This window comes from Bipolaris sorokiniana, assembly GCF_000338995.1.
Source record: "Bipolaris sorokiniana ND90Pr unplaced genomic scaffold COCSAscaffold_12, whole genome shotgun sequence".
Taxonomy (NCBI): Eukaryota; Fungi; Ascomycota; class Dothideomycetes; order Pleosporales; family Pleosporaceae; genus Bipolaris; species Bipolaris sorokiniana.
The window spans coordinates 318,655-342,500 of record NW_006911906.1 but is presented as its reverse complement, the minus strand read 5'-3'; the positions used below and the strand labels follow the sequence as shown (position 1 = coordinate 342,500).

The following is a 23,846-nucleotide window of genomic DNA, read 5'->3' as shown; positions in this document are numbered from 1 at the left end:
CTTCCCTTGTGATACAATACCACCTCCTCTGTGCACCTTGACCATCCGCCAACCCTCGCATCAATAAAACCACGCTGTAAATATCTTGCGCCACACATCTCCTCACCCCCTTTGCGTCTCTGCCATTTTGGTTCAGATAGATCCTGACCCCCAACTCTTGCTCCACCTGCACCTCAAACCCCATCTTCTGACACCTTGCATGCTTGCGTGTAGAAGGACAGGTTGTAATTTGCACAGCCTTTGCACGCTCTTGTGGGTCGCCGACAGATTTGGAGTGTGTGCCTCGTTTTCGGTCTATCTTGGAGAGGAGCAGGGTCTGTCGTCGCAGATGGGAAGGGCGATGAGCTGGCATGAAGCCATGAGAGACAAGGGAAAGAGAAACAGAAACAGAAGATATCGGAGACCACCGTGTAGGCGGCGCATGAGCGTGCGCATAATTGTTGGGCACGCCTTGTTGCTTCAAAGATTGCTAAAAACTATAAACACGATCATGGTGGGCAGGCGGCACGGCTGGAGGTAGTCGTACTCGCCTGGTTCAACCTTGAAACAGTAACAACTTACCTGATTCTGTTTCCGGAGTGCAATTGTAGTAAATGACCCGTAAGCAGTACCTCAATGTCTGGCTGATCGGATAAGAGAACTAATTCTCAGTTTCCAATGGTCGTATGTACCATTTTAGTAGAATAAAATATTACAGATTCACGAGGAGTCAGTTCTTACGGACTTAAAGAAAGATCCAATAGGGCTCACGTGAGGTTATCGATATCGTCAGTTTGGCACTATCTCATGGACAGAAACCATCTCCTGCCCTTTTGCACGCACGACACGCTATGCAGAGGCTCACAAATTTCGAAAAGCTAAAGATGAATAAACGATACTGAAAAATCAATTTGCGCAGGATCTCAGTTACTTATGGGCGTAGGCGCGGAGTTCGTCTCTCGCAATTACATATAAAAGAAACGATATCCACTGTCCCAATACAAAGAAAAAAGTCAATTACAAGCCATTGTCGGCGCATGTAAATGGCCCACCAAATCCATCCGCTTTATACCCATCAATAATCGATTGAACCGTAGCGTATGTGCCTGCAGTGAGGAACAACAGACCAATCAGGCAAAGCAGAATATTGAAGAAAAATCCAAAGTATCCGCGGAGCCCACGTGTCCTCCAGTACCTTGGGCCGTACTTTTCCGAGCGAAGCTGAAAGTACGCAACGCCCCAGAAGATGAAGCCAAAGAAGGAATCGAAGAGCGAGCTCATGAGGGACAACAAGTCAGAAAAGAACGGAATGACTTCGGCAATGATGAAAGCCAGGACCCAGATGACGGCGAGAATTCCAGTCCATGTGAGCCAGCCAACGGCGGTATGGTCCGTCCTGTGTCGTGAGGTAGGTCCAAAGATGCGGAAGAGTACGAATCGTGCGGTTACGGAAGCGTACAGGACACCAAGGAAGATGATGGTGGGTACCATGAACGTGAATGACACCTTCTTGTAGACTTCGTTGGAAATGGAACCAAATGCTGGAGAGGTCATGTAATTGGTGCCTGTATATCCGTACACGACACCTCCCACCAGGGAAAAGACAATGACCTCGCAGATGGTGACAGCCCAGAGCGCCTTTGGGAAATCCTTGGGTTCTCTCATCTCGGCAATGAAGCTGGGAAGAGTGATTTGACCAATGAAGGTGTAAGAGATGTTCATGAAAGCGCTCATTCCAAGGATGAAGGTGGTCCCAGCGGGAGGTACAGCATGTACTTCAAGTTCTCCCTTACTCGGGTAACCTGCGGGTTTTCCGTCGACTCCAGAGAATGCTGCTGCGAGTATGACGGAGACGAATGTGAACAAAGCGGAACCGGTTGCTATTGTGGCCAGAGTGTTGAATGTACGGGGAAGAGAAGCCACAAACGAGATGATGGCGGTGATGGCAGCGAATGTAATGGTGCATGTGCCATGTGAAGTGATTGTGTTCCACCACTTGGCTCCTACGAGACAGTGCAAACCCATGATAAAGACGTCTATACGGGGCGTTAGTCGAGTACACAGCGAATGAGGAACATGGAGGCTGGCTTACTGTTTAGAACGAACATGACTGCAGTAGCATAAAATGCCCATTTCTTATTCCAGAAAAGCATTTGGCCAATATCACAGACATCTCGAATCTGAGGGTGACGCATACAAAACTCCCTGGAATAGTGTTAGAAGGCGCATGCTATCATGAGCTATAAAGATGAAACCCACCATGTCGTCAAGGATGTATAAAGGACCAGACCCGCAATCACCGCTGTGAGTATAAGACCTGGTACCAGTCCCAAAATCGAATAACTCCATGGAAAACTCATAATGGCCAAACAGATGTACTCGGAGAACAAGAGAGCAGCAGTCTTCTTCCAGCTGCAGGTGCGATATTTCAAAACGTTGTTGGCCTCGAGTTCAATCTGTTTGCCGATAGTGATGCTGGCGTCTGAGATATCATCGTTGGTAGGCGCAATAATTCCTTTTACGGCGGCAGCTTCTGGGTCGTAATTCTTCTCTCGGTCGTTGGCAACTTTGTCGCTGCTGCTGTGGCTAATATTGTCGGATGGTGAGGCCTTGCGACCTAATAGACCTTTCAACGCCATTTCAGGCAGCGTATACACCTCTTAGAAGGTGTGTAGTAAAAACGACAAGGGGAGGTTGGTTCCGAGAGCATTAATTGCGCAGGTAGGACGTGGATATTCCTGAGTGGAAGCGACTTGTACCGCAGATAAAAGGGCCCGGCACGCAGATCGTTATATATGCTGAGTGAGGGAAAGAGATGGCGAAGAGACTGCTCCAGGACGGCTAGGGTAAGATTAGTGGGGATTAAGAGGTTCGGTGAAAGCGAATAGCGAGCATAAGAGTGGATCACTTCCGGCCTACTGGCGCCACGCTATGACTGTGACACCCTCCAACCTCGCCTCTATGAAATCTCAGCGTTGGGCCCATGATCGGCAATGCTGCCTTGCTGGGGCTCCTGTTAGCGAGACCATGTTCATGTGTATCAACCTCCTCGAAATGCTGCTTTATGACCGTTAATCAAGGCCCGATATACGGCCTGATGGCTTTAACAAGCGACTCCCAAAACTGGGATTTCATTCTCACATCCTTTCTGCAAGGCCGGCGGTTTGTTACACACGGCAAAAGTAAGAATAGCCATCCTGATGTCACAGTGCGTCCAATAAGCACTGTGGCTAAGCTCCACACCCCTCGACTTGGCTTGCTTAGCTTACGCGAACCTGCGGGCCATTCGACACAACCAAGCCTCGCCAATCCTCCCGCGGGAACATAAGAAATCCTCCTGTTTGGCTGGTCTGGAGTCGTTATCAGTTGGACAGAATCGCGCCGCATCTGCGTCTGTGGCTGACGGGACGGCTCTGACGTCGTGGATTGGGGGTTTATGCTGATGAACAATGAATTCGCCATATGACGTGCTCTGGCACCTGGTCGTCGACCGTGTTGCCTCCGGCTTGGCACACCAGAGAACAATGTCTTCTACACACGTATGCGCAATAGGCACCAACGACTCATCAGCCGTCCTAGAGAGTTCATAGACCCGTCCAGTGCATTTTGCAGCGAGAGCTGGCTTGAACTAACCCCACTATCGCGACTTTTAACCGTTGTCGGCAACCGCCTTTGTCTTTTTGTGGAGGTGGCGGGTGGCGTTTCCGTCTTTTCCATCTTCGGATTCTATTGCTAACACCAAAACTTTGAAATGTGTTTTTCAGAAACTACAACTGATCTATTTTTCTCCTCTCCTCTCCCTTGTCTAATGAAGAAAGAAGATAAAACGAGACGCGTGAGAATGGTGCTTCTCGCATTCTCAGTACTGCGCACCGTGAAACAAAAGAAACGACAAGAAAACGCCCTCGCTAATAAACATTTTATAAAACCAGGTATGTCTCCCCCGCCGCGTATGCCACAAATTAAATCAAGCTATCTCCGCCACTCCCCCAGCTCATCTGTTGCTGAGACTGTTGCTGCTGCTGATTTTGTGTTTGTGCCCGCAAACTCGCCATACTATTATTCATACCCATACCCATGCCACTATTTGAGCTTGCCGTTCTATTGCCCATGCTCGGTGGAGGCGCTATACTAAACGTACCGGCACCACTGCCTGCCGCTGATTTCATAGGTGGCGGTGCAATACTGAAAGACGAATACGGGTTACCGTAAGCTTGAGACTGTGCTGGCGGAGGTGCCATAGAAGGGAAGCTGGAGAACGAAGACGAGTTCGTGGACATGGAGTTTGTTGCTTTACTCCAACCAATACTTGAACTTTGTGTTGAGGTACCACTGGGAGATATAACGCTATTCATTCCCATTGCCGGTCTTGACTGTTGCTGAGGCTGAGTAAAAGATGAGCTGCCGATACCGGGGTTGGCTGCACTTAAAGCTGGGAAGGATGAGTTGAGCGAATTGAGTGTCGTGTCCGGTGTGACAGAACGACCCTGTGGTTTGAGAGCTGAGAGATTCGTCATCGGTGGAGGAGACACTGGAGGTGTAGACCAGGAGAATGTTGGGGCTGGAGATGCATTATTGGATCCTATTCGATTGTTTGATGGACGCGAAGGGAGAATCGTCGAGGACGTTGCAGATGATGGAGCGTTTGCCCATGCGTCTCCTCCAAGCATGTCTGTACCACTAGAAGATCCCTGCTGCCCACCCCGTACGAGGGCTTCAAAGTCTGCCTCACCATTCCCATTGCTGGTGTCGAAGCCATTCGTAGTTGATGGGCCTCCAAACGTCATGAACTCGTTGCGTGTGGTTGCTGTCGAGCTGTTTGCGCCCAACTCTTGTAGCTTTCGGGTCTGCTCGTTCTCCACACGTGCTGATGTCGATTTAATGAGGCTCATGTACGCTTGAAACTGGGGAAGATTAAGTAGGGGCCCCAAACTGAATTGCCACAGAATAGGTAGAATATCCATGGCCAGGAAATCGCTATCAACTGAATTGCTGATAGCTTTGAAGACATCTAGTGCAGCCATCTATAATAGTTAGCTTTCTGTTTTGGGATTTGTGTAGTCAAACATACCATGACTGCGGGCTCCTTTGTCTTGATAGCACGGAGGAGCGGCACAACCTTTTCCTGGATGGTGTACTTGTCGAGGATCGATACATTGGAGCTTTTGGCCTTGGGTACCGCTACCACACCAGTCAGGTCGTCACCCTGATAGTCGTTTTGCTGTTCATTTCCACCACCACAAAGAGTCTTGAAAGCTTCCAGACCACGAATCTTGATACCCATACTACTAGTCTTTGCAAATATACTAGCAATAACAGGGAACAGCTCGTTCTTAACAGTCGAGAAGTCAAGAATCGGCAAAACGACAGGTAGGGTACGCAGGGCAGCATCGACCAGAGAGTGGGTAGGAGACTCGAGGGCATAGTTGATGATAGGAAGAATATCATCTTTGAACTCCTTGCCACTGCAGTTGTCCGCAGCGACCTGTATGTTTTCGAGTACAACCATGAGTCCGGCTTCCTTCAGGCTGTCTCTTTCCTGACCTGGTGCTTTCGTGTTTGTAGCCGCCGGATTTAAGAATGTCTCTCGCAACTTGGGAATGACCTTTTCAGTGAAAGCCTTTTTGCCAGACGGAAGCATGGTTATGATCTTGAACACATTCTGAAGGATCAGCGTGAGGAGCTCGCGGTCCTTCATCTCCTCGAGCAAAGCCGGGAGTATCTTTTTGTCTACTACAGATTTTGGAAATTGATTCAAAATGCGTGGTAGGCCCCTCATGAATTGTGACTTCTCATTAGGAGTCTTTGCCGGCAGCGAATCGAGAAATCGAATCGTAGAAACCAAGATGTTGTCAAAGTATTGTGCCTGCTGGAACTCTCGAGCGTCCAATCGTTGCGCAGGGCGTCTTGTGATCAAGCGATCCAGGACCCCGTTGGTAAGATCCCGTGGTAGTGGCTGTGAAGACATGAAGTTGTTGGTTTTGCTGGGCACCGAAGATGACGACGAAAAAGCTCGCTTGTACGAGGAAGAGCTTCCATTGAATTCAAGTGGGCTCTTGTGCGGCGAATTGTATAGTGCGATTATGAGCATACCCAGACTGAACATATCTGCTGCAGGTGTTATGTTATTGTCCATGACGAAATCAGGCGAGGAGTAATCGAGGTTGAGCTGAACATGTCGAGGGAGTCGGGCATCATAGTTGAGGACTTCGGCAAGTGAAATCGGCGTTACGGACGTGGGTTTCGTAGAGTTCTCCGGAGGCGTTGCGAAGCCTAAACCTGATATTTTCCAATCAGACTATCACCGCGATCAGTAATTTGAGGCATATATAGCATTGCGACTACCTACTTTAGCGTTGATGAAGATGGCATCAGGCGTTAGGTTAGCATGTACCAAGCCAGCGCTCTCATGCAAGAACTCGAGTCCTTTTGCAATCTGTAACAAGCCCTTCTGTATCTCAAGTTCGTCAATCTCGAGTTCGCGCCTGCGTTTCTGGCCGTCCGCTTCTTCGATGACATAGCGACTGCGACGTCCTCCAACACCGCCAGCCTTCTCTTGTTCGTCCTTTTCCAGTAACAGACCAGAAAGCGAGGCTGTGACAGGCTCTGTTGCGAACATGAGGCCTCCACCGCGCGTTTCCTCAACAGGTTCCACCAACTCCAAGACACTCGGATGCCGTAATCTCGCGAGCGAGCTGGCCTCTTTCTTGAGCCGTTCGACCACCTCCTCATGCACCCGCTTGAGCCCCGAAGCTGCAGAGCGGCCACCGAAGCCGGCGCCAGCAGGCGGTTCCAATGACTTCTTCTCGAAGATAAAGATGGAGGCCGGTTTGCCCGTTGATTTCTTCTTGGCGTCGTATATCTTCCATGGCCCTGAATAGGATGTGGGCTGCGGACTGAGGGTGTAGTTGCTGGAGATGTTGGAAGTGAAGGACTTTAGGGCGTTGGAGAACATGGTGCCAGTGGTCTCGCCCGCGCGGCAATGTCGTGGGTGTAGGGCGAAGGCGTCATGGACCGTGGCCTCTTGGGCTGGGATTCGCGTAAGAGTCTGAGACAACTGGGCCCGAGAGTTCAAATTCCAGGCATCTCAGATAATAGCCCTCTTTTCCGCGCGGCGTTCCGAACCGTCTCGGTTGCTAGCGGATCGTCAATGTAGGCACGTTGAATGATAGTTGAAGCCAAGTGTTAGACCCCACGCGAGCCACGGTCCAGGGGTGTCTTTTAGTGTACGTCGCGTGCATGAACACGACACTGTGTGTACAGTATGCTGCCGCCGCCGCCACAGACGCATTAGCACTCTAGGCAATGACGCGAATAACCTCAAATATCCGCCTTGGTAGTCTCCATCCTTCGGCCACGCCCTTTCGCATGTGGCGGTGAGGGCGGGCGTTTGTAATTCGATATGACTGTTCGCATCGCTGGTAGGGGCTCCGGTTACGTCTAGACCCCAGTCAGGTCGCATAGTCCGAAAGAATAAACCTTTGACACAACTTGCAACTCCCATCCACGTCCACATCCATTCTGCTTGTGTAGTATACATCACAATGCTTCAGCAGCGGTCGTCACGATTGATATCCTCGCTGTCCCATTGCGCGTTCCGCTCGTCAGCAGCACCGCTCAGCGCCTCGCTGCGATGTCGGACGAGGAGACCGTACAGCATACACGCCGATGTATCTGTTGGCGAAAAGATCCGGGACATTGATCCCACCAAGCTCAGCATCACCAGGACGACCACACCAAAGGACCTGTTGCCTCACGAGGAACTCGTCTTTGGTCGTAACTTCTCAGGTAAGAGCCCCTGCCGCAGTAGATTATGTAGTCGACTCTGCGACTGACCCTCAATTCCTAGACCACATGCTCTCGCTCGAATGGACAGCAACCCAAGGATGGCTTCCAGCGCGTATCACGCCCTACCAGAACCTCAGTCTCGACCCCGCAACCTGCGTCTTCCACTATGCATTCGAGTGCTTCGAGGGCATGAAGGCCTACAAGGATAAGAGCGGCAACATTCGGCTCTTCAGGCCGGATAAGAACATGGCCAGGCTGAACAAGTCATCTGCCCGAATTGCATTGCCTACATTTGACCCAGACGCCCTGACTGAGCTCATTGGCAAGTTTGTCAAGGAGGACGAGCGGTTCGTTCCCGAGTAAGTTCACTCTTGAGCCCTGTGTACATCACCCACGCATACGACTAACCACATGGCAGTGCACGAGGATATTCTCTCTACCTTCGCCCCACCATGATCGGCACTCAGCGCACCCTCGGTGTAGGCCCTCCGGCTTCGGCACTGCTCTACGTGATTGCTTCGCCAGTTGGCCCCTACTACCCCACCGGCTTCAAGGCCATTTCACTCGAAGCCACAGACTATGCTGTGCGCGCATGGCCAGGAGGTGTCGGTGACAAGAAGCTTGGTGCCAACTACGCGCCGTGCATTGTGCCACAAATGCAGGCTGCAAGCCGTGGATTCCACCAGAACTTGTGGTTGTTTGGTGAGGAGGAGTACATTACCGAAGTCGGCACCATGAACTTGTTCGCTGCGATCAAGAACAAGGAGACTGGAAAGCCAGAGCTGCTCACTGCGCCGCTCGACGGTACCATTCTCGAGGGAGTCACACGTGACTCTATTCTTGAGCTTGCGCGAGAGCGCTTGGTGCCCAAGGGCTGGGCTGTGACTGAGCGCAAGTTCACCATGAAGGAAGTGGCCGATGCCGCTGACGAGGGACGCATGATGGAGATCTTTGGCGCAGGAACCGCTGCCATTGTCGCTCCAGTCCGAAAGATCAGCTGGAAGGGACGTCTCATCGACTGCGGGCTTGAGGACCACGTTGAAGCTGGACCTGTTGCTCAGCAGATGAAGGAATGGATGGAGGCGATCCAGTATGGTGACGAGGACCACCCATGGAGGTAATGTGCACTGCAGTTACTATGTCGATGTCGATCAATTGCTAACACTCAATAGCTACAAGGTCATTTGAACAAGCAGAGGTTGATCAAAGTCGTGCTTTCTTTTGCGTTGTTTCTCCATACAGGTCATGAGACGGATAGACGTGATGAAGGACATTGCGGGGCTATGGATGCGTGGGGTGATGGGAAGAATTATAGAAGGCAATGTCCTTGCAGTAGACTAGAGGGGCCTCAATCACGCGTTTGTGTCTGTGCCAATTCAGCCCAGTCTTGACTGTGCGGGTGAAGCAATATCGTGTCGAATATAAGGGTGAATACTGGCCCATGTACCTGAACGAATGCATGTATGTATGACGTTCCCACATGGGGCATTATTAGCATGTAGCTAGCTCCCGAGCTCCTCTGCACGTTGTTTCCTCTCCGCCCGCTGCCCTCTGCCGCCTGCTCTCCGCTCACACGCTCAGTGCATCACCGACTGTCGCCAATTGCCCGCCAGAGCTACGCCGCCCGCCCCTTTGACATTGCCAGTACACGCCCCATTGTACCCCCCCTCGCGCAATTCGCACAATGCTGGCCGGCGCACTCTGCCGCTTGGCAGCCGACATCCCCAGAGCGTCCCCACACAATGTGCCGCAACTCGCACGCCACCTTGAGCGCGTGCTCGTCATTCGCAGCGCCGCTGAATCCTCCCCCGCCTACGCCTCGTCGCGCGCCTATGCGTATGCCCGCGCCTATGCTACGACTACACGCGCAACCAAGCCCACGGCCACGGTGAAGAAGGCGGTCAAGGCGGTCGCAAGCGAAAAGACCCCGCCAAAGAAGAAGGCTGCACCGGCAAAGACGACTGCAAAGAAGCCAGCAGCCAACAAGACAAAGAAGAAGCCGGCGGCTAAGAAGAAGGTGGCCAACAAGACAAAGAAGAAGCCGGCCAAGAAGCGTGTGAAGAAGCCACTGACCGAGGAAGAAAAGGAGAGGGCCAAGATCCGTCAGCTGCGCGCAAAGGCCTTGAAGGAGCCCGTCACGCAGAGGACGCTCTCGGCCTACAATATCTTTATATCTGAGGTCATCAAGGGCAAACCAAGCAGTAGCGACGATCAGCTGTCCAAGATCACGAAATCTACTAAGGAATTCAAGAACCTGTCACCCGCACAGCTCGAGGTAAGAGACAACTCCAGTCAACAACTACCTCATACACGTTTGCACTAACGGTCATGCTTAGCACTACAACCACCTTGCCAATGAGCAAAATGCCGCAAGGAAGGCCGAGTTCGAGAAATGGATCCTGAATTACACCCCGCAACAGATCCGCATTGCCAACCTCGCTCGCACCCAGCTGCGCAAGAGACTCGCCGACAAACAGAAGTCTCTCCCCTCTCACACTTCCAAACTGCACGACCCTCGCCACGTCAAGGCCGCACTGAACCCCTACGCCTTGTTCTTCCGAGACAGACACGCCAGCGGCGACTTAAAGGGCATCGCTGCTCCCCAAGCCTCCAGGCTCATTGGTGCTGAGTGGAAATCATTGAGCGAGAGCGAAAAGCAGGTATGTTCTTTTCCCACTAAACAGTCAGCATACAATCATCGTACTAACGTGAGAATCAGAAATACCAAAGCGAAGCTAATGCTCTAGCTACCAAGCAGTAAGATGTAAATACTATATGTACACAATTACCGCCCTTGCATTACATGAGCAGGTTACCTTTCCAATACCCTCGACTTGCCTCTGTTCTACTTTAACCCACACTCTATGCGACTATAGTTCCTTTTTTTCCCTTTGTATGTCAGTTAGAAGGTTTTAAGGGAGGGGGGGGAATGTAATACCACTGTGCACCCATCTAGTCTGGCTACTAGATCTTTGGCGGTCGGTTTTTCCAGGTTAGGCTAGGTTCAAGGAATTGAATGAGGGTTACGCGATACTGTATGTAGCTGAGGCATGTTCTGATGAGTTATCCCCGTACTTTGATTGGTTTCCTGTGTTTGAAGGTCTAACAGAAGATATGTCTACGCGAGTGTATGTAGTATTGTGACTTGACGTTTTCTCCTTTGCACTAATACTCCTAACGCGTCTTTTGTCCTACTTTCACTTCAGTCATTGACCCCCGCATCAGAATTTCATAGACATGGCATAGAGGACATGAGGCGTTTTGGCACACTATAGCAATTAGTCACAAATACAAAACTGGTCGCATGCCATGCATGGATGTACCCCGCAAAAAGCAACAAGTAAGCAAAAAAACAATCGGAGGAAAAACAAACTACGCGTCTACCCCGCCTGCCAAAACATACCAGACAAACGTTTATACACATGCATACGCACGTTGCCAAAAGTAGTTTAGTAACATCAAATTCACTCATCACTCTCCATGCATGGCACAGCACAAGAAAGCATTCCACATATGATAATTGATTACAGCATCTTTTCGCTAACAAGAAGTTTCAAGGAGAATAGTGCCGTTGCCCGTGACGATGCTTTGTCGCGGGAATCAAGACTACCACTCCCGCATCATTGCATCCCATAGAAGCACGACCTGATTGCTCGCAGTACGAATCGAATTGATAACATGGTTGTTGACCCGCATTCGCAATGATCCAACAGCCAAGCCCGGCAGGGATATTTAGTCTTGACCACTCTACTCCTCAGCCTCAAGAGGAGCCTCCTCGTCGTACTCCTCCTCACCCTCAGAGACGGAAGCCTCCTGGTATTGCTGGTACTCGGAGACCAAATCGTTCATGTTGGACTCAGCCTCAGTGAACTCCATCTCGTCCATACCCTCACCAGTGTACCAATGCAAGAAAGCCTTGCGCCTGAACATGGCAGTGAACTGGTCACCGACACGCTTGAACAGCTCCTGGATCGAGGTCGAGTTACCGACGAAGGTGGAGGACATCTTGAGACCGCGAGGAGGAATGGAGCAGAGGGCGGTCTGGACGTTGTTGGGGATCCACTCAACGAAGTAGGAAGAGTTCTTGTTCTGTACGTTGCGCATCTGGTCCTCAACCTCCTTCATCGAGACCTTACCGCGGAAGTAGGCGGAGCAGGTCAGGTAGCGACCGTTGCGGAAGTCGGAAGCAGCCATCATGTTCTTGGGGTCGAACATTTGCTGGGTGAGCTCGGGAACGGTGACGGCGCGGAAGGAGTGGGCGCCACGGCTGGTGAGAGGAGCGAAACCAACCATGAAGAAGTGGAGACGGGGGAAGGGAACCATGTTGACGGCCAGCTTCCTCAGGTCAGAGTTGAGCTGACCAGGGAAACGCAGGCAGGTGGTGACACCCGACATGACGGCGGAGACGAGGTGGTTCAGGTCACCGTAGGAAGGGTTGTTCAGCTTGAGGGTCCTCATGCAGATGTCGTAGAGAGCCTCGTTGTCAATGCAGAAGGTCTCGTCGGAGTTCTCAACCAGCTGGTGGATGGAGAGTGTGGCGTTGTAGGGCTCGACAACGGTGTCGGAGACCTTTGGCGAGGGCACAACAGAGTATGTGGCCATCATGCGGTCGGGGAACTCCTCACGGATCTTGGAAATGAGAAGCGTTCCCATACCGGCACCGGTACCACCACCGAGAGAGTGAGTGATCTGGAAACCCTGGAGGCAGTCGCAGCCCTCAGCCTCGCGACGGACGACATCGAGGACCTGGTCGACGAGCTCGGCACCCTCGGTGTAGTGACCCTTTGCCCAGTTGTTACCAGCACCAGACTGGCCGAAGACGAAGTTGTCGGGGCGGAAGAGCTGGCCAAAGGGACCAGCGCGGACGGCGTCCATAGTACCGGGCTCGAGATCAACGAGGACGGCACGGGGCACGAACTTGTTGTTGGAGGCCTGATGCAGATCAGTATTGGTATTTTTTTCCGTTGGGCCTTTAGGGGGCGACGTACTTCGTTGAAGTAGACGTTCATGCGCTCGAGCTGGAGGTCAGAGGTGCCGTTGTAGACACCAGAGCCGTCGAGACCATGCTCGCCGGAGATGGTCTGCCAGAAGGCGGCACCAATCTGGTTACCCTGCAGAGTCTGTTAGAAGCCGCGTCGACGGCTTTTGCAGGGAGCGAAAACATACGCATTGACCGGTCTGAAGGTGAACCTGTAGCAGAGAATGGCTGTCAGCTGTCTTGTTTGCAATCTCGTGTTGTCCCTGAATGCAGATCGCGGGGCAAGGTTGCGCCACGCGCTGCAGTCGAGGGAGGGTCGGATACGTACAATCTCACGCATGATGGCGGTTTGGGGTGTGGGATATGGAAAGTAGAGAGGTGAGAGTGTGAGGAGCTGTGTTTGGGGCGGGTGGATGGGTGTTGGTGATGTGGAGAAGCGGTGTGAAGGGGAGCAGTTAAACAAACTGTGCGGGTCTGCACAGGCCAGGCCCCCTCGCGTCGGCGCTAAGCACAACAGGCACCAGCTTTGTACATAATCTGGTGCTACTACCGATATGTCCACGCACAACAAAGGGCATAAGCAAAGGCCATGTCTTGCGCTGCATCATCTTATGCATCTACACGTATACCTGCATCTACACCTACATTTACGTCTATATCTATAGATTGGTTTCATTGCGCACGCCGAAAAAAAGAAAAAACTAACAGCATCCGACAGGTACCAAACAGCTGTTGCATGTAGTACATCCATGGCAACCCCAGCCCAACAGCACACTACGCCACCTTCTTCGCATCCCTTCCTCTAGCCCTTACCTCGGGCACCGTCCACATGTTTGGCCACTGCAACTCGTACTCGTCCTGTCTGTAATTAAGACAGTGCCTGAGCCAAATGCCCCACACAATGTAGAAATATGCCCCAAGCCCAGTCATCAAGTGCCTGTCTGTGTGAGTCTGTGTCGCTGCAAGCACGTTGCGGATACGTACCACCATCCATGCCCCTCGAGCACGAAGCCCCAAGGCATGCCGACTTGCCTCCGCCACCGGATCAGCCGCGAGCAGTACACGTTGTCGAGATTCCAAATGGCAAAACCACCCAGGAAGATGCTGAGGCCAAAGGCAATCATCTTCCACATGGTGCTCAGAATCTCCTCGTCTCGCTGGTTTTCCCGTCGCACTGCCTTTGCACTCCCATCCAGACGCGGATTCGCTGCCTCCCTCTCCTGCGATCGGAAGCGCGGTCGGATATTGACCTCCATTACGTAGAGGGCGCGAAAGAACACAACTGCTGTAAGAAGTGCGTATGCATTCTGGTGAAAGGTTGGGTCTTGCAGGTAGTGGTAGTAGAGCGTGATGAACACCGCAAGCGACGTGAGACAGATGGCGAGTACCGTGGAATACAGTCGTGACTTGCCGTATGAGAACGTGGCAAAGTTCATCAGACATGTCGTGTAAATCATCGAAAGCTCATCGACAAGCTGCATGGGGTCTGTCGTCATCAGGAATGGGTTCACAGCGTTCCTTCCCTCTCTCTGTTGCTAGACGTACACTTCAATGTCGCGTGAAACAACAAACTGCCGCTCCCGACAAGCAAATAGCCAACAAAGCTAACAAGAAAGACTGTATCGTGCCCATACTTCAAGCAGCTGCGAATGCCCTTTGTAGCTAGATATATGAACAAGAGGTTGGTCAGGGTATTCACTGCTTCAGCGATAAAATGTGTGACAACATAGTTCTTGATGCAGTCTTGTCAGTAACACACTCTGCTAAAAGTATTTACCAGAGGGAATCAACATACCTCTTCACACCAGTCCAGTGTGCTTGTTACCGGAGAAAAGTAGCCGTCCTGTTCAGGCGGATACGCTATCGACGGAAGATGAGAGAGTAGCCCAGACATACTGGCGCCGGAAGAGAAAAGCAAAAATAGACGAAAAGCACGGAAAAAAATCGATAAGCTACCACGCGTTCAATGCTGGATGATCGCAGTTATACGTATCTAGTCTCGGACTTGCCGGAAGTGGGCGCCTCCCGAAAACCGGCCAAAACACAACACGGCATTAGAAAAAGGAAATTTGGATGCGAAATGGCAAAACGACCGCAAGGTTATATTTAAAACTTGGAGCTTTTAACTGATTGAGTTGTAATGCTTTATCCTAAGTATCCTGGATATGACCCTGCGTTGTTGTAGCCCCTAAAGGTCGACTATCAATGTGACGACAACAGCAACCGAGGAGACAGTTGCTACAAGTATCTAGTGAAAGAAATCATAGTACTAGGGATATACATCTCCTACAACCTACCTGCACCCCTAGCCTTTCCCAAATACTATCAACATTCATCCCAGTCCATCTATCAAGAGGGGCACCAGCGTAACCCCCACCAGCCAATCACAACCCCGCCACCCAGCGAACCGAGTTTGAACCAACCCATCCTCCCGCCGCCCTTACTTCACGAGCCCCAGCCAGGGTCGTGGCAGTCCCCATTAGCCAAACCCCCAAAACCCTCGCAAACATGTCCATGCCCAACGAGGCCTTGCAAAAGGTATGTTTAGCCTTCTAGATGCGTAATGCGGAGTAAAGAATGTTTTTTGTGCGTTGTAACCTGACACAAAAAAATGCAGGTCCTACAGGAAATTAGCCAGAAAAAGGCGTTTGCCGAACAACAACTTGTCATTGTCAAGCAGCAAAAAGCTGCTAGAGCAAGGGAAAGCCGCATGTTGCAGCTTACCTCGTCAGAGGTTTCATCGCTGCCTGCAGACACAAAGGTGTACGAAGGTGTCGGAAAGATGTAAGTCACACACATATCATCTCTTACTTTGCCTCATGACTGCGGTTGGGTTCCTGGAGTTCAGAAGGACATGGAGAAAAGATAAAAAAGGAGCTGATTTATCAAACAAAGGTTCGTCTGCACGCCCATCCCGGATGTGCAAAAGAGGTTGGAACAGGAGAGTGAGGCGCTGGCTAAAGACATGGTGAATTTGGACAAGAAGGAGGATTATCTTGAGAAGACGTATGCAAACAGTAAGAGTAGTCTTGAGCAGGTGCTCAAGGGGGCCGCTTGAGCTTCGTCACTATCTGCAGCGTATAGAGACCGTGGGAAGCCTCAAGTACTACGAAGGTCAAAGGAAGAGAGCTTGTGACGGTGGTGCATCGATTTGCCCACTACAGCAGCTCTCGATATAAACGCTCTCATCAATGAGCAAGATAAAAGATAATGGTAGAAATGTACGACTCCATTGTATATCTGAATGCATACCTGCAGATGACAACCATCTATCACGCCCATAATGCATATATCCACCTATATCAAACTTTTTAAACCCCAATCTACTTCATCCTCACAAGCATACTCTCCACCCCCTCAATACACTTCCTCACCTCCTCCGCCGCACGCGCCACATACGCCCCATCCACAACCCTATGATCCGCACTCCAGCTAAATACGCACTCCTCCCTCTTCATCAACTCACCGTTCTCCCCAAACGCAGGCACAACTCTCGCCTTGCCAATCCCCAGTATACCCACTTGTGGGCCTACAATGACAGGCGCAACGGTACCGCCACCGATACTGCCAATGTTGCTGACTGTAAATGTGGCGCCGGTGAGATCGGCCGAGGTGAGCTTGCCGGAGCGGGCGAGCGAGCTCAATCGCTGGATCTCTTGTGCGAGGGATGCGATACTGTGGTTTTGCACGTTCTTGATGACGGGGACAAGGAGGCCAGATGGTGAATCGACAGCGACGCCAATGTTGTGGCTTCCCTTTAAGATCATCTGCGGCTTGTCGGGGTTCGCGCTTGTGTCGAGGTGCGAGTTGAGCAAGGGGAACTGCTGGAATGCTAAGGAGACGGCTTTGATGATTACCGGTAGTGGTGTGATTCTGTCTGCCTTTTCGCGGCCTGCGTTGTATTTTTTGCGCAGCGAAGTGAGAGAGCTGAAGTCTACGGAGTCGGTATAGAGGAAGTGTGGTATTGAGAGGGACTTAGTCATTTGCTTGAACATTCCGGATTGGACTGGTGTGAGGGGCTTGATCTGGTCTTCCAGTTGCTGGGTTGGAACGGGCGTGGGTGTTGTTGTTGCGCGCGGTGCGCTTGCGGTCTGCTTAGCAGACTCGATGTGCCGTTGGACATCCTCTTTGAGCACACGACCTTCCTTTCCTGTGCCTTGTATGTCCTCAATGGTGAGCTTGTGCTCCTTGATCATGTGTCGTACTGCCGGTGTAGCAAGGGACGCATATTTCCCCGGTTGCCGTGGTGTTGGCAACGCCGCTGCTTGAGATGACCCTGGTGCCAGAGCCGCACTCTGATCTGACTTTGGGATATGTCCGGTAGCAGCTTTGGTATCATTGCGATCAACCTCAATCCCTTGTTCTTGTGCCTCTGTCGCCCTTGATGGTTCATCCTTTGGTCGCTCGCCTGAACCACCGTTAAGTAGGGCTTCGTCGGCAGCAGAGATCTCGCTCTGAATGTCAATGTCTACCAATGGCTTTGGAAGTCAGCTTAGCTTTTGGAGAGATTTGGGGGAACAAGGCTACCTTTCCAACCTTGGCCATGTCGTCCGGCTCATAGTACAGCTTCTTAATGACGCCATCGAATCGCGAGGTAATCTGCTCATATTAGCCATTGCTCCGCGCATAAATAAACTTTCTTTTACCTCAACCGATGCTTTGTCCGACTGCACTTCGCAAATGGGGTCAAACTGCTCGACACGCGCTCCAGGCTTGACGAACCACTGGATAACCTGGCACTCGGTGATACCTAGACGCAACACGCTTAGCCTTGACCAATGTATTTATTCGTTGGTATACCAACCTTCACCAATATCCGCCAGCAAGTACGGCTTGACCACCAACAGCCCTCTTGTTTCCCGGAATCCTCTTCTTTGCTCGTGTACGCGGATGTTGGCGCTCCTCCGTCCGGCAATTGACGCTCGCTGGGCAAGGTTTGATCGGGAAAAGAGGCGCGACGCTTCTCTGCTTGCAAAAGACTTCATCGTGGATAGAGTGTGTCAACAAATCTTCTCAGCGGAAAAAACATATCCAAGTGCTGCCGCCGAGGTGTGGTGTTTGTGAGGGCTCTAAGCCGACCGGTTAGCGGCGGGTAACACTAACAGAGGTACACTCCAATCCCCGAGCCAAGATGGTTACATCACCTACCCAGTAACCGCTATGTCCTAGCGTTAATTCAAATAACCGGACGCGTAGTACCGTTATAGCATACCGCGATCTAGTTGTACAGCTCTCTACGTAGCTGCACCTCAGCAGGTAACGCCTTACTGGAAATTTACCTGTTACTAACAGACATCCTCGGCACATCTGACAGAACCAAAGTAAGTACATCGAACTTTATAAATTTTCCATACATAATAACCATATTGCAGTGCTAATATGCCACATTACAGCTGGCTTCTTTTGTGCGAAATCCCGCTTAACGAATTGTTCGAGAGATTTGTTTATTTCGATCAACCAAGAGCCCACTCAGCGCTACAACGTTAATCTCAGCGACACCAAACCAGCCAACATGATCAAGTAGTCAGAGACTATAAACAAGACGGGTGATACGGTACAGTGGAGACGGAGGTAGATGAACGAATGTTCATCATACTACCTAACAGGGGACCCCAGACCTCCGTACTCCACACCGGCGCCGTTTCCGGACTACTAGCATCGTCCTCATTATCTTGAATCTAAAGCGTCTTACAATGCTCCAGAAGCAATCTTTACACCGCATATTGTCGCTATGTCACTGCGCATTCCACTGACTAGCAGTCGCCGCGTTGTCATTCCAGATGTCATACAGTATACATGCGGATATATCCGTCGGCGAGACGATCGGGAGTATTATCGCTTCCATTAAGCTCAGCGTGCGAAGCATCTTCTTGTGGCTGCTCCTTTCATAATCGTCGTACCGATGCGCCTTCTCATAACATCTCCACACTTGATGTTGCTGTTAGGCCAAGACACATGTCTCTTTAAGCAGTCGAAGGGTAGTAACAGGACAACTACAGAGCAGACATCACTACCGATACTTTGACTAAGCTTTAATAGTAGCCGTCCTACTGGGTCTTCTCGTTGGGAATCACCCCGCGTCTAAGTTATTGATTATCGACAGGGTCCCTTTCAACATGCTTGCATAGGAGATGATCATCGTGCAATCAGCCCATGTCGTCAGTATGTCCTTTAGAAATTCTAAACTATAAATTTGGTTACCGGGTAACAACTGCAAGCGTCATGGATGATCCGAATCATCCGGGAATCTTGTATTCAGTACTCAGGTTCTGCGTGTTAAGTACTCTGTGTTCCCTCTACATCCACAGTGGCGGCATATGTGCTGATCTTGAACGCATTAATCCAACACGTGTATATTGAATACATCGATTCTCTGATTCCCGTCAAAAAGCAGACACAACCCGGTACATTTTTAGTATGATGATAAAAACACTAGCAGTATTGGTCTATGTGACCTTTGCGTCGGCTGCAGACTACTGGGAAACACAGGCAGGTAGCTACCGCCCTTTTGGATCTGAATTTACCAATGGCGCCTGTCCCCAAGACTTCACTCTAGTTGGACCGCCTCTGGAGCCAATTCATGACTCTCAAAAACCTGCAACTGGATTGGCCATTGACTCGGATCACGAGCTCTACCTGACATATCCTCGTAACAGCGGGCAGACATCCAACAACGTCGTGATATGCACTTCTTTCAACGATGAAAAGCCGTGGCCCAACGCAAGCATACAGAACTGTACAACCGGGCAGGATCCAAGCACATGCTTCATCAACGTACAGAACATCATCTTGGATGATCGAGGACGGCTCTGGGTTGTTGATAGCGGTATTCCTTACAACGCGACGCCCGAAACCCATGCTATTTTCGGAGGCGCAAAGCTGATGAGCTTCGATGAAAAAACGAGCGAGCATCTTCGAACCTATGTGATACCCGAAAAGCTACTGTCGAATCGGACGGATATGAATGACCTGCGCATAAACACAACTCTTGGTGGGAAGGAAGGGTTTGCTTTTATTACAGATGCCAGTGCAAAAGGTTCGCTTCTAACAGTCAATCTTGATGATGGAAGTGCTCTGAGGAGGCTGTTCAATACCAGCGTTGTTCAAGCAGACGAGAACTATGTTGGCTCTTATGCTGGAAAGCTTGTGTATACTTGGAATGGAACGAAGAAGGGCCATCTTACCACTGGAGCAGATGGAATCGCATTGGGTGAGTACTGTCGAGTTGAAGCAACCTCCTAGCGCTGACAGCAAAAAAACAGCATCTGGTAACTTTTACTGGGGCGTCCTGGCATCCCGACGCTTCTACTACATCTCCCAGGAGGTTCTCGTCGACCCCAACAAGACGGATGAGGAAGTACTCGCCACAGTACAGTATCCAGGCCAGTGCGGTTCGGAGCAGGCTGGCTTCACAGCCGACGACCGAGGACGTGTGTACATTGCTGCAAGCGAGCAAAACGCGATATATTATGTCGACACTATCAAATCTGTGATTAACACGACTATTAATGGCGACGTACCCGGTGGCTCTGGTCTTATCCCAGCACAGGATTATGTAGTGAACGTGTTGGCGAGGAGCGCTTTGATTCAACATGCTGACTCAATGGCTATTTTGGATGGATGGCTATACTTTAACACCAATCAGCTTATGTTGGGTCCGAAGTTCAGCTACAACAATGTTGATAAGAGACGTGGTCCGTTCCGGAGTTATAGGATCTGGATTGGAAGAGGACCTGCTGTTTGAAGCTGGCGAAGGTACGGTCGGGTATTGGGTCCAGGTCTTGAGCCACTGCTGTATCGAAATACAGTTTCTATAGGGGCAAGAAATACACAATCTGGGATCATAACTCTTTATGCTAGAAGCATGCACATTGTAGCTGTCTAATGCTGCTATAGTATCTATGATATATTCTCACTGACACCACCCATTGTGAAACAAATAGAGCACGTTTCTTAACTCACGTCCCTGTCTCTTACATGGCCATGGCGGAGATTTAGATGCTATTGATAATCTCAGCCCCTTACCAAAATTACTAACAATAGCGAGACAACAGCAAGGGGGTGGAAATCAATAAAGATTACTTTTATTAGACACTAAGAAACGTGGTAATAGCGGGATACCGACAAGGATTACCAACTATGACAATGACTACCTTTTTTGATCGCCGCTCCTGGTGACTGACTTGGTTCTCTTATTTGAAAAGCAGGGGTTGCTCTTATGAATCGAGATGGCAATCGGGAATGACGTGGTAGCGCGGGAGATGGAGTGCACGAGCCTTCGTGATTCGCGACACGCGTTGGCGGAGGGCATACTCAAACCGTTTCGAGAATTGACGACGGCCTTCCACAGCCCACCAACAACCATGCCCAGGTCCAATGTCGGCATACGCATTGCAAACAAAGACAATGCTACAACCTGTTTCAGACACGCAAACACAACTGCTGCGACTAGCCACCAAACATGAGGAACTAAAGCCCCAACTGCCCTCGAAACTCACCAGAGACTCTCTCTGCGGCCTCGGAGCCTTCAATAAGCCTTTTACGATTCGGCCGTATTCCGGATCATCGCACGCTAAGACTGTGACGTTCAAGCCCGTCCGGGTGGTTGGGCGTTCTCAACTGCCTCTTACACTCCTCGATACCTCTACCGACGATGACTTCGCTCCAAACAGCCTCTTCGCCGCTCATGTCGATATTTTGGAACAGGATGAACTGGAAAAGGAAGAGGATAGGGTTCTGAGGGTGCTTATTGCACAGCTAGAGACGAAGAAGAGTCTATACGCAATAGAGCGGGTAAAAGCACGCATATACAGTATTTGCAAGCTGGCAAGCTGGCTGAAGGAGAAGGATGTCGCCGACTTGTGGGATCCAGGCAATTTGCATAAACTTCCCATAAGAACCAGGGTGGATACAAGCACAAGCACATCTGGGGAATGGTGGCAACATGCTGCAGTAGAGACACAGGCCGTGGAGCCGTTAGTAGGACGCACCAGAATGGGTATGCTTCGACCAAAGCCCCCACAAGTGCCTGACGCAATGGACGCCCAGCAACTACAAGGAATTCTAGCATCGCAGGATACGGACAGCCTGGATAGTGTACCAACTGAGTCTCTGCTTGAGCCACTACCAGCACCACTATTACCACAAGAGCAGCTTGATTTACTGGTACAACAATATCTTGATGCGGTTTACATGTCCAAAACATCTCTTGCATATTTTGCCAAAGGACCCCTCACTCGAATTCGGAATGCCTTCACCTTGGTTGAAGAAGGCGCACCTCCTACCCGTGACCTTGTCACGTCCTTGCGAGCCATGCTACTGAGCCCGAAGGCCAGTGAGAAGAAGTATTACGAAAAATTACCGTCATTCATCAAGGCCATGGCGCCAGGGAGCTATTCGGATGATGAGACTATGGCAGGAGCCAGCAAAGCGAAGAAGTCAAAGAAAAAGGCAAAACTTAGTCGGGAGGGTGTCTATCCACAAGAAGAGGTTCTGGTCAAGAGATGGTGGCAGTCTGAGTTACCCAGTGGTGATGCAATGGCTACAGAGACTATGGACCAGCGTATCAAGAGGCGGATTGGCGATTTACGAGTTCGCGAGACACTGGCGCAACTGATACTCATGCTTGAGATTATCGCACTCGAAGCAATGTCTACAAGCAAAGCTGGTGGCCAGCAGCTCACGAAAGAAGAGACTCAGGACCAAAGCGAGCAATCTGCACCGAAGAAGCGCAAGAAGAAACTAGACGACATCAACGTACAACTCGACTTGGCACTGGATAAGCTTTGCATATGGCACGCTACCGAGGAACTGGGAATTCTGGACTTTGACGCTAAGCCATCGCAACAAAATGAAGACGTGGATGGCACTGGCCGCAATGGATCCAGTGATCGCCTTCATAGCTTCTGTGTTGAAGTCATAATACCTTTTTACATTAACCGACTTCCCGAGCAGGCGTTAATGGTTAATAAGAAGCTCGGTGGACCAGCGCACAGCTTGCCAGCCAAGCGAAAAGCAAACAGACCGACCCTCAGTTCACGCACATCAAGAGACTCCAAAGAACCGGATGCAAAGAAATCCCGGCGGTCTCTGGCACGTGTGGCTACGGACAACACGGGGAAGATTGCCGAGCGGACAACGCCATCTTTGGGCCGATCAGCTACGGATTCGGTGTTGGTTGAAGGCGTGAAGAGAGAAGCAAGCGAGACGCCTCTGTCTGCAATTCCTTTTCGTCGCAGTCCGTCGAAGGGAGCAAGACAATCCATGTCGCAGATTCGACACTTACAGGGGCGTCAGATTGATCTGGCTGAGCCGTCGGCAGCTGCATCAGCCAAGATGAAGCAGAAGCAGCGAGTCGAGGAAGACCTGCAAGAGGCTATCCTAGCACTAAAGAGGCCGAATAGGGGACTAGCTGCTGGCGGCTACATCGCCGAGAAGGAGCAACATGGTGTTGGGCAGCCGAGCAAATCCAGGAAACCAACGGTAACGGTCAGGAAGACGATCAAGGATGTTCAGGTAACGGCAACGCCACGAGTTAGTCGCAGGACGAAGAACATGGTTGAGCAGACGCCTGTGCAACAGCACTACGACCCGTTTGTTCGATCACCCGGGGAGGAAGCGCCTCATTCGAGCGGCTTTTGTGTACCCTCGTCAGGCGTGCGACCTGGTATGGTAGCCACAAGGGACCAGGGCCATACAACGGCTCCAAGCCTTGGGCAATCGAGCATTGCCGAGACACCAAGCAAGGCGCCAGCAAGCAAAACCTTTTCGTCGGATGCGGTACGCAGGAGAATTTTCGCGACGCCGGCAAAAGCGGCGGAGCCGTATGCGCAGGGCAGAGGGGATGAGGGGGCGTTGCACATTTTCGAGACGCCAGCCAAAGGTGTAGTAGGGATGTCGCCGCCGGAAGAGACTAAGGCCGCGCCGCTAGGAGCTACGACAACGCCTTCGAAGTCTGTTTCCAAGACGGCCAGTGAGGGCGGGCCAGTCCCCTTCCTAGTGCGGGGACGTGGTGATGCGAGCGAGCCATCAATCTATGATGCATTGGGCTGGAACGATGACGACGACGACGATGATAACGGGTTTGTATAGCAATGCAAGT

At 51.0% G+C, this 23,846-nt stretch overlaps 9 protein-coding genes across 9 annotated transcripts; 4 read left to right on the top strand and 5 right to left on the bottom strand.

The window, feature by feature from the left end:
* Positions 1 to 865: 865 nt before the first annotated feature.
* On the bottom strand, positions 866 to 2,756 carry COCSADRAFT_192354 (uncharacterized protein). Its single transcript, XM_007704569.1, has 3 exons — positions 2,239 to 2,756; positions 2,072 to 2,184; positions 866 to 2,015 (listed from the first exon to the last, which is right to left on the bottom strand). Exons 1-3 carry the CDS (start codon positions 2,616 to 2,618, stop codon positions 997 to 999), a joined length of 1,512 nt encoding a protein of 503 aa, XP_007702759.1. The 5' UTR covers positions 2,619 to 2,756; the 3' UTR covers positions 866 to 996.
* Positions 2,757 to 3,664: 908 nt separating this feature from the next.
* COCSADRAFT_148085 (uncharacterized protein) lies at positions 3,665 to 7,166 on the bottom strand. Its single transcript, XM_007704568.1, has 3 exons — positions 6,329 to 7,166; positions 5,051 to 6,277; positions 3,665 to 5,003 (listed from the first exon to the last, which is right to left on the bottom strand). Exons 1-3 carry the CDS (start codon positions 6,932 to 6,934, stop codon positions 3,942 to 3,944), a joined length of 2,895 nt encoding a protein of 964 aa, XP_007702758.1. The 5' UTR covers positions 6,935 to 7,166; the 3' UTR covers positions 3,665 to 3,941.
* Positions 7,167 to 7,350: 184 nt separating this feature from the next.
* Positions 7,351 to 9,217, top strand: COCSADRAFT_122992 (uncharacterized protein). Its single transcript, XM_007704567.1, has 4 exons — positions 7,351 to 7,767; positions 7,829 to 8,126; positions 8,186 to 8,884; positions 8,940 to 9,217. Exons 1-4 carry the CDS (start codon positions 7,524 to 7,526, stop codon positions 8,953 to 8,955), a joined length of 1,257 nt encoding a protein of 418 aa, XP_007702757.1. The 5' UTR covers positions 7,351 to 7,523; the 3' UTR covers positions 8,956 to 9,217.
* Positions 9,218 to 9,350: 133 nt separating this feature from the next.
* On the top strand, positions 9,351 to 10,762 carry COCSADRAFT_230930 (uncharacterized protein). The gene is made up of 3 exons (XM_007704566.1): positions 9,351 to 10,042; positions 10,104 to 10,427; positions 10,487 to 10,762. The coding sequence occupies exons 1-3, from the start codon at positions 9,452 to 9,454 to the stop codon at positions 10,526 to 10,528; spliced, it is 957 nt and encodes a 318-aa protein (XP_007702756.1). The 5' UTR covers positions 9,351 to 9,451; the 3' UTR covers positions 10,529 to 10,762.
* A 383-nt stretch (positions 10,763 to 11,145) lies between these two features.
* Positions 11,146 to 13,188, bottom strand: COCSADRAFT_148075 (uncharacterized protein). The gene is made up of 4 exons (XM_007704565.1): positions 13,074 to 13,188; positions 12,934 to 12,957; positions 12,756 to 12,878; positions 11,146 to 12,699 (listed from the first exon to the last, which is right to left on the bottom strand). Exons 1-4 carry the CDS (start codon positions 13,083 to 13,085, stop codon positions 11,515 to 11,517), a joined length of 1,344 nt encoding a protein of 447 aa, XP_007702755.1. The 5' UTR covers positions 13,086 to 13,188; the 3' UTR covers positions 11,146 to 11,514.
* A 118-nt stretch (positions 13,189 to 13,306) lies between these two features.
* Positions 13,307 to 14,718, bottom strand: COCSADRAFT_39120 (uncharacterized protein). The gene is made up of 4 exons (XM_007704383.1): positions 14,541 to 14,718; positions 14,291 to 14,477; positions 13,730 to 14,231; positions 13,307 to 13,682 (listed from the first exon to the last, which is right to left on the bottom strand). The coding sequence occupies exons 1-4, from the start codon at positions 14,637 to 14,639 to the stop codon at positions 13,520 to 13,522; spliced, it is 951 nt and encodes a 316-aa protein (XP_007702573.1). The 5' UTR covers positions 14,640 to 14,718; the 3' UTR covers positions 13,307 to 13,519.
* A 535-nt stretch (positions 14,719 to 15,253) lies between these two features.
* Positions 15,254 to 15,803, top strand: COCSADRAFT_96061 (uncharacterized protein; the record flags this gene model as incomplete). Its single annotated transcript, XM_007704564.1, has 3 exons — positions 15,254 to 15,283; positions 15,363 to 15,529; positions 15,641 to 15,803. 3 exons carry the CDS (start codon positions 15,254 to 15,256, stop codon positions 15,801 to 15,803), a joined length of 360 nt encoding a protein of 119 aa, XP_007702754.1.
* A 265-nt stretch (positions 15,804 to 16,068) lies between these two features.
* On the bottom strand, positions 16,069 to 17,730 carry COCSADRAFT_95933 (uncharacterized protein; the record flags this gene model as incomplete). The annotated part of the gene is made up of 4 exons (XM_007704563.1): positions 16,069 to 17,223; positions 17,273 to 17,344; positions 17,392 to 17,495; positions 17,550 to 17,730. The coding sequence occupies 4 exons, from the start codon at positions 17,728 to 17,730 to the stop codon at positions 16,069 to 16,071; spliced, it is 1,512 nt and encodes a 503-aa protein (XP_007702753.1).
* A 1,975-nt stretch (positions 17,731 to 19,705) lies between these two features.
* COCSADRAFT_96305 (uncharacterized protein) lies at positions 19,706 to 23,836 on the top strand (the record flags this gene model as incomplete). The annotated part of the gene is made up of 4 exons (XM_007704562.1): positions 19,706 to 19,955; positions 20,008 to 20,175; positions 20,459 to 20,500; positions 21,171 to 23,836. The coding sequence occupies 4 exons, from the start codon at positions 19,706 to 19,708 to the stop codon at positions 23,834 to 23,836; spliced, it is 3,126 nt and encodes a 1,041-aa protein (XP_007702752.1).
* Positions 23,837 to 23,846: the final 10 nt, after the last annotated feature.